At 31.4% G+C, this 17713-nt stretch overlaps 1 protein-coding gene across 1 annotated transcript in view; it reads left to right on the top strand.

Moving 5' to 3' along the window:
* The first annotated feature begins 267 nt into the window (after positions 1-267).
* The window catches only part of LOC145323873 (uncharacterized), a 34092-nt gene continuing 16646 nt past the window's right edge, over positions 268-17713 (top strand). The window contains exon 1 of the mRNA XM_080166460.1: positions 268-364. Within this exon, the coding sequence (XP_080022586.1) occupies positions 316-364 (49 nt within the window). The 5' untranslated portion in view covers positions 268-315. The remainder of the gene's footprint in view (positions 365-17713) is intronic.

Below are 17713 nucleotides of genomic sequence, written 5' to 3'. Positions count from 1 at the left end.
AGGGAAGTTTTCCAGAAGCGAGATACATTACCCTCAAAATATTTTATTTTTTTACAATTTTTATATAGGGTTACTATCGGCTACGCCCCTAGAGGCCTCTAGGGACATGTAAAATTGTAATTATTGGTTGAATACTTTAGACCCTGAAAATTCATTTCATCAAGTAAAATTTCTCCAATATCCAGCCGTGTAGATAGGCTTTTTATGGATATCAATGTCCTTTGTTTTATAACATTTTTTTTACATAATGAGAAATATTAAATAATTTTAGTGTTATTTTTGTTGTTTATCTGTTTGTTTGTGAAGTTTCGACGGATGAGACAATCTGTGGGCAGACGACATTTAGTTCCATCCACACTTTCAGGTAATATATATTAAAGTACATCCCCAATGATAATAAACAAAATTACAAATTCTGTAGATATCAATTAGTGGTTGACACGTTTGGACACTCAACTTAATGAACCAAGTAAAAAAAATTCAATAATATCCCATAAGTTGTTAAGTCAACGAATAAGAAAAGGAGTTTATAAAACTTTGGGGACTAGAGTAATGAACACCCCAATGTCCCCTACCTCCCTGACTGTAAGTTATATTGTACTTGGAGGTTTCATATTGACTTATATTTACAATATTTTTATCGACTTAAAAGTTAAATCCTTTAAGTCAAGGGGTCATAAATATATCTATACATTTATATTTAAGTAACTTATCTTTGAAAATCTAAATGTTAAAGTTTTTGAAATATGATTTTATTTGAATTTATAAGCATATGAATGTTGAAATAAATTAAACTACTTGAGATTTAGAACATGAATAAGTATTAAAAAGAAATTCTGTTTTGACAGGGAGGGGGGAGGGGGGAGGGAAGGACTGTATATTATACTCAACCCAAAGTTTTATTAAATCTTGATTGGTTGGTATAATCTAATAGTTTCTCCTGTTTTATTCCAATAATTGTTATCTGCAGAAAAAAATATTGGTAGTTTATTAAATGCCTTATAGCTGACATAAACTATAGAAATTGTCAAAATATATTTGATATTATGTTGTAATGTTCTACTAATGTAAAATAGAAAATGTATTCCGTTTAATGATCAGTTGAAAACATAAATTATACTTACTTTCAAAATAGGCTCCTCTTTATCAAGAAAAGAAATTAAACAGCCAAAGTATTATTTCATGTGTTTGTGTGTTTAGTAAGATCTGACAAATAGTTTAATTTTTGTACTTATATATTCAGGTTTTAGGCTATTTCAATCAATATAGCTTCATTTCATCCTTAAAACATAAAAAGCCAATAGGCATGATTTTATAGAAGCCCCAACATTTTGTTGTAAAGAGTTTTGTATATTTTTTTAGGGTCAAGGCATTTCCTAAAATTTAAACTTAAACTGTTACAATTTTTATAAATGGTCTAGTATGTTCTTTATTGATCATGATTACTTCTTGAAATTTAACAATAAGCTACAGAAAAAATATCAAACCACAGATAAAATTAAAACACTTTGATTAAATGTAAACATTTTATTTTAAATATACTGAAAATCTCCTACAGTTACTCTCATGAAGCATTACTGCTTTAATTTATGGCATGTTTTTGCATAACTACCATTAAATTTGATAATTTAGCTTTATATTTGATAGAAGAATCACTTATACTGTCAGTAGAGAATTAATATAATCTTTAATTTAATTTGTTTCTTGCTGCCCTGATACTGTGGGATACTATCCCTGACACTGTGGGATACTACCCCTGATACTGTGGGATACTATCCCTGACACTGTGGGATACTATCCCTGACACTGTGGGATACTATCCCTGACACTGTGGGATACTATCCCTGACACTGTGGGATACTACCCCTGACACTGTGGGATACTATCCCTGACACTGTGGGATTCTATCCCTGACACTGTGGGATACTACCCCTGACACTGTGGGATACTATCCCTGACACTGTGGGATACTAACCCTGACACTGTGGGATACTACCCCTGCAAGTCTTTCCATAACCTAACCTAAAGACAATCAATATTTTTCTGTTTGTAACCCTTTAATTGGTGCTTTCTTATTAGGGACATCAATTTGAACGTATTTTTGTCTTTAGAACCTCTATTTTCGTGTATCTACTTTTCGACCAGTAAATAGCACCACTACTTGAAGAATAACTTTGCTACTAAAATATTTCAATATTTTTGTTAAAAACAAGGGTGACAACATCCATAAAAGCGAAGCACTGAAACGGTAAGACAAACGGACATGAACACTTATATAGTGTCAGAACTGAATATTCAGAATATAAATGTATAAGAGTCGAAGCAAAATTGTAAGTAAATTTGTTGAAAAAATGCTTTATACAGGATAATGTTAATGGACATACTTATATATTTAGGACTTGATTATAGAGTTGCTTCGCTTATAACATTATAATTTGTTGTCCCAGGAATCAATATACCAAAAATCAGATCAATTGGATGATTAAATCACATAAAAATTTGTTGTTAAAAAAGTAAAAAAATCAACATGTTTAGAATGGACGTACGGTAATTTTGGTAATGATTCTAGAGTTGCTACGCTTTTAAATCGTACCTAACTACTAAAGGAATCACCATGCAAAATTTGAAATCGATAGGACAATTCTAACATGCCTAAATTAACGAAAAAAGCTATCTGTTACGGACGGACGGACGGACCGACCCTAATTATAGAAAAGCTTCGCTTTTAAAAAGATCTCAATGTTGCCTGACTATTGATGTACATATTTTTGTAGCCGAGCTACTCCTTAATTAATTTGAAACGTTTTGGGGAACGTGAATTTATAAGCTGCAATTTAAGACAGTTGGCTGATTTTTTTGTAAAGATTTTTCATACAATTGAGATTCTTAGTTTTTAATGTCTTGGTCTGTCAATTATGCTTCAGACAGCATTAAATATATGTTATAATATGCATACAGGTTTCTATTAATATATCTTTTTGTTCAATATATTTTTTTCTTTTTTTATAATCTGCGCTGTTACTTACTTTGCCTATTTTTCCATCCTTTACTTTTTGTGCTTAGCTAATTATGGGTGTTCTCATTCTTGTTACAAATTAGATAGGTCTGCTTGGGAGAAAGGACAACTTATATGAAGAAAAAATCTGTGACTTTTTTGCAGAAATATGAAAGTTTAGAGACTACTAGTCAAAATCATTCAATCAAGATTTGATACCCAAAGTTTTTAAGCCAACGAATTTCTTCAAATGAAGTATCCCTCCCTTTCAGTATGGAGTTTATTTTAAAATTGGCAACACCAAATAAATATGTGAGGAGTGCAAAATTCTATAACTTGCAAAAAATTTGCAGATTTTTTGTGCAAAAAAAATTTGTTATGAAAATGTTTTGTGTGTTTTGGTAACCGCTATTTGTTGAGTGGCGTTAATTTTAAGATTCTTTAAATAGCGTAGAAACAACGTTAATAATGAAAAAAAAATATTTATTTATGTTGAAGAACAAATTTTTGAGCATATTTAGAAAATGTTCAATTGAAAATTATGCCAAAAAGATTTTAAAACTAAATTTTTTTATGCTGAGATGATTGGTTTAAAAGTTCAGACAATGCAGCTAGTTGTTTAGTTTTAAGCCAGCGAATAAAAGACTGTGTGCATAAGTCTTTGAATAGCTACATAATGTACTGTCCAAAATCCGTTTTTCCTCTAATTATAAATTTTTATACTGACAAAGCCCAAATTGTGTTAAAATCATCCATGTGACGTCATAAAAATAAGGGATTATCCATCTCTTTTTTTATGGCTTTTCTTTCCCACTTCTCCTATCATCTCCTTCATTTTTATGACTTCACATGGATCATTTTCAAAACAATTTGGGCTTTGTCTTTTATACTGTTTTTCTTTAGTAATTTTAATGTAATTAATACATTTTTGAACAAATTGTCGAAGAAATGTGCTAAAATTTTTGCAGTATAATATGCACATATTTGTTGAGTGTTTGTGCTCTTTAATCATGAAATTGTATCAGTCAGGAGACTCCAAGGTGTCATAAATTAAAATCATAAGTTGCGCAGCTACTCTTACCTCACTTTGTCTGTATTTCCACTAATTTGTATGGCTATTAACAGGAAACAATGAACATCTACTCTTTGTTAAACTTTGCCCTTTGTCAATATTGCTACTGAAAAATAGGAAGTATTTTTTGAGATTCTAAACATTTCTTTGTGAAGATTTTTCTTTGAACTATAAAAAATCTATTAATATTTGCATTGTTGTCTAGGAGGGCGTGAAAAAGATCTTATGTGACTTATGTGAAGGGGGGTTTTAATATACAATAAAACCCTACACCAGAGAGAGAGAGAGGGGACAATGAGCTACTTATTACTTTAGTCCCCAAAGTTTTATAATACCAACATTGGGGACTTTAGTTGATTTTAATTGGTTAATTCAATAAGTTGACTTTTAAAACGTTTCAACCACTAAAGGGGTAATTTTGTGTATTATCATTGGGGATGTACATTAATTTATCGGCTATTGTCTAATCCCTGACCCTACACGCCACTGAATCTTTAGGCAGTATTTATAAGAAAAGAGGAATATATTCACTATCCCAACTGTTATGTGTCATAAATTAAAATTTGACTCCCTCTATTCTGCATATATTTGTTTATGTATCCACATAATTTTGTTTACATTTAATCTTTTAATGTTTAACTCTTTTAAGGCATTAAATCAAATATATCTTTTTAAGTCGAAAAGCTGTTCTATAAGTTTCGCTGTGTGTCCATTAATAATTTTTCGTTTTTTTATGGATTAATGTTTTTTGGGGAATTATAACTCTTATAGGGGTTGACCTACCTCAAGTAAAATAGCATAAAACCTATAATTGCTCTTGTTTAAGAGATCTTACAGAACACAAACAAGTAATAGCAAAACCACCCTCCATCTTAAATCTTTATCTTTGGAGTTTTGATAGTTATTTATCACATTGTATTATAGACAGCTTTCCGCGAATATTTAAATGAAAAAGTATATGGTTAAAACCAGTGTTGTTAGCCCCCAGGGATAGAAGTCCCGGGATAACAAAACTGGCATAATATTATGGTTTATATTATAAAATCTATGACAAATTGTCTGTAATACGAAACATACGAAACATATTTTTTCAGTATGGCTGAGAACAGGTTCTAATCCATACTAGAAAACATTTATCTTGTGCTATTTCTCTTGCTAAACCCCAAAAAAGAACCAAAGGCATTTTCTTGATATTTACTTTTGAGATCTGAATAGACACACATTAAGACATCCAATTATTTTTTAAAAAGAACTAATCATATAAAAATGAATAGAGTAAGAAGTTAGAATGTGAGTATCAAATATCAAACAATAGTACCTTACCTAATTAACAAAGGGACCTTCTATATGCTAAACAAAAATTTATGACAAATTTTTAAAGGAATTTGGTCTCACTATTATATTTGGTTCTTTTCAAATATAATTAGATTAAGTATTTGTTAATAAGACTCTTGAAAGAGATATTACAAGAGAAAAAATAGCCCTAACGATAAAAATACTCTTCTGTAGATTTTTTAAAAAGTACCCAAAGTTTTGGAGCAAACAAATGGAAGTACATGTTTAATTGCCTGTATGCCTTACAGACTAATGTCCCCTCTTTAGTCCGCGACCGTGGCTCAACATGTAGCGCATCCGCTCGTCGTCGGGAAGGTGATGGGTTCGAATCTCGGTCCGACACCACGTCATAACTAAAGACGTTAAAAATGGTTCCCACTGCTACTATGTCAGATGCGCGACATAAATAGTTAGAGTAGGGGGAATGCCTTGGCCCAAAACAGGCGCACAGTTGGGACTTCTCAGACAAAGGTCGTGCATCTCAGAGAGTTGGTTGTCTGATGGGTGAATGGACGCTTTACACTGCAATCATAAGCGGAGTATGTTTCAAGGTGCGTGGAGAAGAGGTCTAGTACCCGAAGCGACACCTAGCCCCCTCGAGTCTTATATTAATGTCCCCTCTCTAGATATTAAACAAAATAGGGTTTAGGAACTTGTAGTATAAGTATCTCTTTAAAATAAAAACTGGAAAAGGGATGGTCCTTATTAAATGCGTTTGCAAAACAAGTATAATAATATCCAAAAGTAGTATATAGCAAATACAGTAATTTCATGAATATGATAAGATATGGGACAATAGTTAAAATAGCAAGATCGCACTCGTACTTATAGTGCTGTTTTTAGTAGCGAAGCTACTCTACAATTTGAAATGTCCGTATGTCCGTCGGAAACGTTTTGGGGGAAACGTGATTTTCTCGAGTCCTATTCAAGATAGAAGTCTAAAATTTTTAGGGATTAAATAAGTTTAAATTCTGCATACTTATATAAAGTTTCATTTGCTTATTGGTTGGGGTGCTAGATCGATTCCTAGTTTTTAAAGTATTCAAGGTATATATTTTTCAACTCCTAGTCCTTTAAGACGGCTGAAATTTTTAGGGATTAAATAAGTTTATATTTTACATATTTCCACAATAAAGGTACTAAGAAAGAGAGGGAATGTCTGATTGAGCCAATAGGAGAATCGCATCGGAATTTACATTGGATCTCATTGGTTGAAATTATGTACACATTTTCCTACGAAGGCATGTTTTTTTTTCATTTCATACATACATAAAAGTCAGCTGTTAACAGTATATTTTCTTAGTAGAAAGCTTTGCGGAATCAGAATTAATTGCCCAAAAATTTCGTTTACAATTTGAAAGCTTGAAACAAAGTTGGATTCTTAAAAAAAAGTTAGGCTGGCAACTCGCTGGTGAGGCAAAATTATTTTTGTTAAAAATCCTCCAAAATCGAATAAAAAAATTTACAAAAATGAAATAAAATCTTAAGAGGGTTATTAACATATGATTTTGTTTAATTTTTGTAGATTTTTAATGTGCTTTTGGATGATTTTTCACAAAAATAATTTTGCCTCACTATCGAATAGCAAGTCTATCATTTTTTAAGAATCCACATCAGCTTGAGTCGAAAGTAAACAATACTTTTGTCTGCTAGGAATGTTCTCTCTTAGATTTGACGAAAAAAGGGTTCAGAATATTCTTCTACTCTTCTATTTCTATTATTTCCACAAAGTTTCATTATAATAATTGCTAGATCGATTTCTAGATTTCCACATTATAAATCATAAAAGGTTTCGTGATTTATTTTATTTTTATTTTGTATTACATTGTTCTATAGTTTATTCTGAATGTCCATCCTTAATTTTTGTGCTTCGCTACTTATGTATTTTGTCATCCTTGTTTTGGTTTGTTTTTTAACCATCTGTATTTCAAAATATCCAGCCATTTCCTAGAGAAAATGGAACAATAAATTAAAGTTTGAAGTAGAACTACACGGCAGGGCGATGTATAATTTAAATTTATTCACCATGATCTTTCTGATTTTTAGTAGCGCAGCTACTTTATAATAAAACATGTCCGTAAGTTCGTTCATTAATATCTTCGTACTACACAGGAATCTTATGGGGATAAAGACTATGGATGATATATTGAGATACACCCCAAATTAAAAGAAACAAAACTGCCCAAATTAAATATTAAAATGATTGGGTAAATAATTTGAACATACATATGTGGTTTGCAATCAAATTAGTAATCCTTTTCATAAAACTTTGACCGGTATAATTTACAGTCCAATGTTCTCTCCCTACCTGGTACTATACTGTTAGTTTTTTCTTTCGTTGTCCTAGCTTTCTTACTTTGTATACGGTTGTTCTGTTGTGCTTTACTTTTTTAGAACAATAAAATGATGACTTTTGGAAAAAAAAACATTTAAATATTTCTAAAACATAGAAAATGTGTTAGAATTGGAATTTTATGGATTCTAAAAGATTTAAATAATGCATAGAAAAAAAAGTATGAATTTGTATTTTTTTGTAGCAAAACTACTCTAAATAGTGTATGAATGTTTGTTCGTCCATCTGCAACTCAAAAAATATTAAGATTTTTATATAATATAATTTAAAGATATTATACATTTAAAAATCTTACTTTTTACTTCACATTTTCTGTAGATTGAAATTGAATTGGTTTGGATCAAAATTCAATAAAATTATCCAAAGTTTGAACCTGGTTATAAATTTTGAAAACGAGCATAATTTACATTCCAATGTCTTCTTCCTTCCTGATAAATACTATTATATTTTGAGCTTGTTTTTATGAGAATGGATTTGTTTTTATGAGAATAATATCATTTTGAAGAAGCAATAATCATACTGAATTCATTTATAAAATGGCTTTTGTTAAGAAAAATAAAATGTTTGTTTTTTATTTCTAAAATTAAAATCTTGAAAAAGTAATATATTTAGTTTGGTGTAGTACTTTTTAGGCGGTTGATTTTGGCCATTTTGGATATCTTCAAATACAATTTTTATAATTTCTATGATATAGAGCAAAATCTAACCATATATTGGACTGCTTTCATATAAGTTAGTAATCAAATAATCAAGGATTTTTTGCTCAAATTGTGTTAGATGAGGCCATACTAATGACTTTAAAAAAGAAGTTGATTCTATAGGTTTTTTTAACGTTTAATATCATATTATAATTAAATTCTATGTGTACTCATCGAGTGCAGGTAATGAGTTCGAGTCTTTAACCACGTCATAAAATAAGACGTTAAAAAGAATGAAACAATTATTATAAGATTGTTATAATTTTCATAAAGGTTTCCAACCCTACACTCTTACAATGACATATTTGCCAGGGGTCTAAAGGGATAAGACAATTGCTGATAAGTTAATGTATATACCCTATATATGATGTAAATTCCCTCTTGTATAGTTTACAATTATTGGTTGAAACGTTTGGACACTCAATTAATTAAAAATCCCCAAACTTATTCAGCCAATGAATAATAAAACATTATTAAAAACTTTGGGGACTAGTGTAATAAAATTAAACATCCCAATTGTCCCCTTCCTTCCTGAATATTTGCCAATGTCAGATATTACATACTGTGCAATTTTCTAAAGTGGTACTTGCGGAAGTGAAGAAACAACTGTGTTTTTTCTATTGCCTGTATGAGTACTTATAGTCATGAAAATCATGATTACAGATAATTTAAGTTTTGATTCCACCCTCGTATCAAATGATCTTTTTATATCTTAATTCTTCTCTCTCTCTCTCTCTCTCTCTCTCTCTCTCTCTCTCTCTCTCTCTCTATTTCTTTCACTCTCTTTCTCTCTTCTCTCTCTCTCTCTCTCTCTCTCTCTCTCTCTCTCTCTCTTTCTCTTCTCTCTCTCTCTCTCTCTCTCCCTCTCTCTCTCTGTCTCTCTCTCACATTTTTCTTAGAGAAGAGGGAGAGTGTTCCACCTTTAAGAAAATAGCCTAGACCCTTGATATGACCAGTAGAGATATTCTCTGAAATAATGAGCATAGTAGGTCCAGTGGTTATTGTTTCTACTTTTTGATACGTATGTATATTATGCATTCATATATATCTTTTTTTCTTAAACTATTAATTCTTTTGTACCTAAATTATTGCACTAATAAATACATCTAAAATTAACCATTCAATTTGCAAAGGAATTTGTAAAATATCTGACCAGCCATTATTTTAAGTTTTGATCTTTTTAAACTAATTTCAGCTAGATTTAAAATATTTTAATATATTAATATATATCGATGATAATAAATGTATAGGGCAAATAAAAGCGTACAGATAACCAAAATTTAATAGCAAGACCTTTGTCTAATAAGATGCGCCTGTTTGTGAGCCAGGACGTTCCCTATATATTCACTTTGCTGACATGTCGAGATCATGACCTTTAGAGCAATAGTATGGAAAATGCCTTGGCCCATAAACAGAGGCAACTAATTGTCAGGCACATTCAGGATTTTAGGACTTCCAGACAAAGGTCGTGCAAGTACCCAAGGGGTAATTGTATAATCATCATAGATAAAGTAAAAACTGAAACCAACCACCTCCCCGACTAATAGAGGTTGCGGATTTTTTTTTATATATTAATTGATGACTGATAAATATTTTATTGTACGTTATCAAACCCTGATCTAAATGGGTTGCTTTATCAGGGAGGGAGGGGGAAATTGGGATTGTTTATTACACTAGTCCCCAAACTTTTTCTTATTTGTTAGCTTTACAGCTTTGGGGACTTTATTTTATTGAGTTTTGATTAGTTAGTTCTTTAAGTTGAGAATCCAAAGGGGTTATCTTGTGAATCATCATTGGAAATGAACATCAATTTATCTGCTATTGTCTTATCCCTGTAAATCCCTGTTGTTCTATTCATATATAAGATAGACATGTATTGTCTTAATAACAAAACAGTCAATAGTTATTAGACGTATAATTTAGAGTTTGTGATTTTATATTTATGGTTCTAGCTGTGTTTCATAAATGCATGTAGAATATACGTGGATATTATGACAGGGAGAAAATTTAGGTTGCTATTTCCCCTGTCATTGAATGGTCAGTTCGTTTATCGAGTAGAAGGGAAGGGGGGTGGGGGATCGTTATTTAGCCCTCTAAAAGTTCACTTTATTAGACTACATGATAATAATGACTAATGATAAGATCCAAGTAATTATAAATCCATTTTTTCATACAATGGATGATCTACTCTAAAAATCAGAACTTTTCCTTTCATAGCATAGGAAAGCATATTTTTTTTTTTGTTAAGTGACTCTGTCATTCAAGTATAGAGTAGCTTCGCTAACAAAAAAAATAAAATGATAGATATAAGTAAGATCAAAGAGTTGTTTATCTTCGTGTGTTATTGATGTTTTATTTATTATTAGTAGCGAAGCTACTCTAAAACTTATTTTATCCGTCCGTAACTCGATGGAAAAATTCATCTAATTTTTCCTTTAAGATTTTTTCATAACATTCCCTTATTTTTAAGTAATTTCATTTGTTCATTTGTCCGTCCATGAACAAATGAACAAAGTTGTTCATAAGAACTACCTGATACTTTTTAATATTGAAAATTCAGAAGATTCGCTTCACGTGGACTTGTTCATCTCTGTATGAAAATATGTGTTATTAATATTTGATTATTGCATAATTCATTCTAAATACTATAGTAGCTCAATGTTTTGTAGGATCTTTGAAACCCCTGGACTGATGAGTTCACAATTTCTTTATGCAGGATTTAAGCTATATTTGACGGTTCCAAGGAATCTAAAGGGATAAGACAATGGCCGACAAATTGATGTATATAATCAATGTTAATACACAAAATTACCACTTCTGAAGATAACAATTAGTGGTTGAAACGTATGGACACTCAACGTAATAAAGCAACGAATCAAAATCCATTGAAAGTCCCCAAAGTTTTTAAGCCAACTAATAAGAAATCGTTATTATAAAACTTTGGGGATTAGTGTAATAAACAGCCCATTGTCCCAGCTCTTTGTTTCTCTCAGATATACTGTTTTGGAAGCTAAAACTCTAGAGGCCCTTAGAAATTTTAGTATCTATTTTTATGTGAAATTATAGTAATAAACAAAGAAAATATGGAAATAAGAATATGGAAAATTTGGAGTGATTAATTATTTTTCAGATGTTATATCACCGTCCTCAAGATACTACTAATGTATGTAATCCATTTATCTTTATGAAGAGAAAAACATATCCTTATTATTATTTCATCTTTTGGAAGAATCCCTTTTTATTGTGTTGTGAAACCTCCCTCCCTCCAATTATCCTACACGAAATTACCCCTTTTCTGTAGATTAAAATAAGTGGTTGAAACGCTTTGACACTCAACTTAATGAACAAACCATTCAAAGAATCAGAAAACATTATTATAACACTTTGGGGACTAGTGTAATAAACAGCCCAATGTCCCCTTTCTCCCTGGCTTAATTCTTTTAAAGAAAAATCTTCCTAGCCCCAGGGGGGGGGGGGACCGTTAACCCTGTTGAATGGCTTCTTACAAATTGAAAACCACCTAACCTTGTGTATTAAGTCAATTCACTGAAAAATATAGATGGTTGTAACATATTTTTTCTCAAACTAAATATTGGGGATTTAACACCGTTGATAGAATATGGGATATATCCTTTGATTCTTTTTAACCCTCACCTATCCCACCCTCCCCCAACCCCCTAGGTAATCGTTTGATTTCTTAGTGGGGTGTCATGCCTCTTACAAGAGATGAATATTCTAATAATAAAATTAGAAAACAGTAAAGACTATATCTTTTTAAGGATCTTAGGGGATAGGACAATTGCCGATAAATATATGTACATTGTCCACCTTCAATTTATCATATATTAAGAGAACTTCAACCATATAGTTTATTTTAAACACCAATTATGTAACAAAATAACCCTTTTTCTACAGCTACATCTACGAATGAGAATACTTTGAGGGCTAGTAAAATTTACAGTCCAATGTCCCCTACCTCCCTGATTAGTTTTGCTATTCTTGCCTTGCCATTCTGTATAGCCTATGTGAGTAATGCTTCAGCCAAATGTCGACAAAATATTAGCAATGGCTACTTTATCCAATGAAATAAAGTCGAAACAAACCAGCGAAATTGTTATCCGATTCGTAATACTTAATAGGATTTAATAATAAACATCCACATCAAAGCAAGACACATGGTAGCCCCAATAGATGGATGATATGATTAAAGGCATGTTAGTATGGTTATACAGGAGAAGGGACAATGGGATGTTTTTTTTCTAGTCCCCAAAGTGTAATAGTAAAGTTTTCCTATACTTTAGCAAAACAACTTTGGGGATTTTTATTGAATTGTGATTGGTTGGTTTATTTAGTCGAGTGTCCAAACGATTCAATGACTTATTGTTAGTTACAGAAGGGGTAATTCTGCGTATCATCATTGGAGATGCATATCAACTTATCGGTCATTGTCTTATCCCTTTAGATCCCTGATGTTTATAGTATGGGATGAAAGGTTTTTTTACTCCACTTCTTGAAGCACAATAGCTTTTATATTGACTGCCTTCATTTGATTAGTATTTCATGCTAGGCATATGTTTTTGTATTACAACTAATTTTAGCATAACCATTAAAATAAAAGAATAGAGGGAAACGAGCTATATGTAACTCTACCCACCGGGTTGGGACCCTGTGCCGACTTTCAATTGGGTGTGTGAATATCAACCAATAGTGTCGGGAATATAAACACAGCAAACTGCCTTCATTTGGTTAGTATTTCATGCTAGGCAGATGTTTTTGAATTACAACCAATTTTCGTTTTAATTGCATGAACATTAAAATAAAAGAATAGAGGGGGTACAAGCTATATAAACTCTACCCAAGGGGTGGGAACCCTGTGCTGACTTTCAATTGGTTCTTTGAATATCAACCAATAGCGTCGGAAATATTAACACACAGAAAGCAAATTATTAGTAGACTACAAAGGTCCCCACCACTTCGCGGTTGTCTATGTTATACATCAATATATTTATTGAATGACCTTTGACTGGAAGTCTTTACTGTGCAGTGTGCAGGGTATTGAGTTGCGCCAGTTTTTTCCTATTACTACTAAAGTGGTACAGTTGACATAAAAGCATTAGGAACAACTTTTACTATACTATAATTAAAATATTCTACATTATGTAAACATGAAAATATTGACTTGGTTGATTAGAGTTTGATTGATATAAACTTTTTAAAAATTAAAGTCGATTCATCTTAACACACGTTTTATCTATAATTAAAAACAAGAATGGAAATGTATATACAGGCGAAGCATTACAAATTGTTTTAGAGGTATAAAATACCTAATCGCCATGGAATCATAAATGGAAATATTTCTTAAAACCAGACATAGTACCTTGGGCTGACGAAATTAAAATTCGTGTAATATTGCAAATTTGGGACAATACTAATTACCCAAAATAACATAAAATTTTGTTTGAAAATATGTAATATGCAATCATTAACAAGGAAATAACAATAATTAAGCCTCAAATTGTCAGAATATTGCAGACTTAATTATGTTTTGTGAATGTAAAATTATAGTCTTAGAAACAATTAGCGTTGCAATATTGTATAATAACATATATATTGCCAGGCTAATGGATTTTGTTTGTAATAATCAAATATTTTTTTTCAAATATGATAATAATAGTTTATTATAAAATCACTAAACCTAGCAAAAATCTTTTAAATTAAAAATATTCTTATTCTTTATTATGTACCAGCGGCTACGCCCCTAGAGGCCTCTAGGGTCACTTGATGAGGGGGGAGTTTATTTTTTTTGTGGGGGGGGGGAGAGGTAATTTTTTTCTAGGGGCGATTTCTCTTGGGAGGGTGGTGGTACCCTCCCCCAAAAATAGTTATATACCTTCCCGGGACCTATGAGAAGTTACTGTGTAAAGGAGAACCCAACCGGTTCAGCGGTTAGCGAGATCCTTTGGTACACACAGACAAACACACATCCTGTTACTTTATTATAAGGATGATATTTTTAAAAGCAAAGCTTTTATATAATTAGGATCGGTTTGTCCATCCGTATGTCCGTCCTTGATAAATAGCTTTTATTCCTTAATTTAGGCATGTTAGAATTGTCCTATCGATTTCAAACTTTGCATGATGATACCATACCTCTAGTAGTTAGGTACGATATAGATGTTGAGAAAGATGTAAAACATATAATTCACCATATAATTATAGTTGTCAGAAATTTCGTTTTCCTTATTCAGTTTCTTATCAAAGACGAGGGAGCATATTAATTTATAGAGTAGCTGACTTATATTTATATTCTTATTATTAAGTTCAGACACTATACAAGTCTTAATGTCCGTTTGTCCTACTGTTTCAGTGCTTCGCTTTTATGGATGTTGTCATCCTTGTTAATAAGTGAATATGTTAAAATTTGACAAAAATAGCCTTAACCAAACCCCCCCCCCCTTACCCTCTTACCCTCTATTCTTAATAACTAAATGAGACGCTGAACATTGATTTATTATTTAACTTTCATTTTCAATTTGAACCCTGAATTGACAGGCAAACACAGGGATTTAGGATTAAGTAAATCAGTGCTATATCTGTTTTAGCAAAGTTTGTTTTAGCTAGGAGACTAGTGTTAAAATCGTAGAATGAATGAAGCTAATGTAATAATGAACATATCAAATATTTGTTTATTGATTTAATTATATAAAATTGATATCAATCAATAATTATATTATAATTACAATGGAAATTGGATGAATTTTAATACTTGAATTGTTAAAGGCTGGATTAGATTTAAAAAGTGGGATAACATATTTTCTTTTTTTCAAACTGTAAATACCAAACAATTTTTGATTCAAAATTATATTATTTCCTTATGATATACGCCTCTTTCTTGGAATCTATAAATTTCTCCTCCCTCTTTGTCACATTAGGTTGAACCATTTAAAAAATCTTGGTATTCAAATTATATTACTTCCTTCCTGAAATATGGTTTCATAATTCTTAATTGTATTATAATATACGCCTCTTTCCATGAATCTATAAATTGCTCCTCCCAATTTTCACCCTAACTACTCATTATCCCTATAATACTTTTAACTTATCATCTTGTAATTATAACTTTATCCCTGTAACATACTTTTAACTCTATTTTTTGTGACGGGGGGGGGGGGGAAATATCGAATTTCCAAATAATCCCTTCAAACAAAGAAAATAATATCTAAGTATTTGGGCAGTTTAAAGTGGAAGCTTATGAAAAAGTATCTTATGTGTACATAGAAAACATTAAGGATTACTTATTTATTACATTAGAGATACGTTGTGACGAACAGATAAATTTTAATTATAGCGAAGCTGTGCTTCTAAAAAATATGGTTGACAATAATGTTTAAACTTACTGTTTCAACAGTTTCACTGTTTAACACAAAATCTTTTCAAAGAGCCCCTTTTACAATCTTAAACAAGTCAAGTTTTAAGTCAGTTGACCTAAAATAGACTTCATAGTGGTTCTAATGGTATGCCTACCTTATTCTACAATTACTATGAGCCGCTCAATTTAAATTTTAAAATCTACGTATGTTGTGAATCATATATCATTTAACTTTAATACAGATTTAGGAACCAAATATTGAAAATCCATAAAAGCGAAGCTCTGAAATGAAAGGACAAACTAACATTTACAGGATAAAATGCATAAGTCTACATAAAATTATTGCGATTATAGTAAATTTGGGGGAAACGTGGGGGAAACATGATTTTTAGTAGCGAAGCTACTCTATCATTCGAAATGTCCGTACGTCAGTCCGTCGGTCCGTCCGTCCGTCTGTCCGTCCGTCTGTTTGTCCGTCTGTCCGTCTATCTGAGACAAAATGGGGGAAACGTGATTTTCTCGGCTCCTATTAAAGACAGCTGAAATTTTTAGTGAAGATTCCCATGATAAATGCTCATCTAATCTATACATTGTTTTGTCCATCTGTATGTTAATTGGGGTGCTAGATCGATTCCTAGATTTTTTTGTTTTCATAATTTTCTCGACTCCTTTTCAAGACAGACAACTGAAATTTTCAGGGATTAAGTAAATTTGCATCATACATATTTTTACTAAGTTCAATTAAGATTTGTATATTAATTCGGGTGCTAGATCGATTCCTAGTTTTTCAATTTTAATGATTATCTCAACTCCTGTTCAGGATAAACGGCTGGATTTTTTAGGGATTAATCAAGTCAACATTTTTAAAAAGCTTTTTTTAAGATATGATAATTGGTTGGGGTGCTAGATCACTTCCTAGTTTTTCAAGTTTTCATGATTTTTCGACTCCTGTTCAAGATAAACAGCTGGAATTTTTAGGGAATAATTAAGTCAACATTATACATATTTTCACCAAGTTTATTAAAGACTTGCTATTGGTTGGGGGGCTAGATCGATTCCTAGATTTCACGTTTTTCTTCTTAGCTTAATGCTTCAAAAGATATCATACATTTTTAAAAGGTTTCGGGATTTATTTCATTTATGTCTTTCAACATACCTAAAAGATTATTTTTCCTGATGTCTATCAATAAATTTTGAGCTTCGATACTTATGGATGTTGTCATCCTTGTTTTAGCATCGCTTTCACTACATGGATTCTACATGATTCTTGTTTTTACTTCAAACTAAATTTAATTTTAACCATGAATCTTAATTAATTAGAAAATGAAGTATAAAATTATGAAAATTGCCAATTACAATACAAAAAAAAATAATTAAATTATTGGCCAAAAAAGTTAGGATTCTGCTAGTTTGTAACCAATCAATCAAAATACTGAAATTATATCAAAATATTGGGATCTATAGAGATAAGACAATGGCTGTTAAATTGATGTACATTACCAATGATGACACATAAAATTACCCCTTCTGTAGTCCCCAAAGTTGTTAAGCCATCGCACAAGAAAACGTTATTTTAATCTTTGGGGACTAGTGTAATAAACAGCAAAATGCCCCCCCCCCTCTCTCTCTCTCTCTCTCTGCTAGTTCCCAAAGTCTTAAAATAACGTTTTCTTATTTGTTGGCTTAACAACTTTGGTGAACTTTACTGAATTTTCAATTTTGTTGGTATATCCCCTGCTTTATTAATAACCTGACCATTCAAAATAGAATAAAAGACCACAAAGTTGTTAAGCCAGCGAATAAGAAAACATTATCGTAAAACTTTGGGGACTAGTTTAATAAACAGCCCATTGTCCCCCCCTCTCTCTCTGCTAGTTTCCAACGTTTGATA

Source organism: Acartia tonsa, chromosome 7, assembly GCF_053477335.1.
Source record: "Acartia tonsa isolate MP-2025a chromosome 7, ASM5347733v1, whole genome shotgun sequence".
Taxonomy (NCBI): domain Eukaryota; kingdom Metazoa; phylum Arthropoda; class Copepoda; order Calanoida; family Acartiidae; genus Acartia; species Acartia tonsa.
This window is presented reverse-complemented; position numbering and strand designations above follow the sequence as displayed.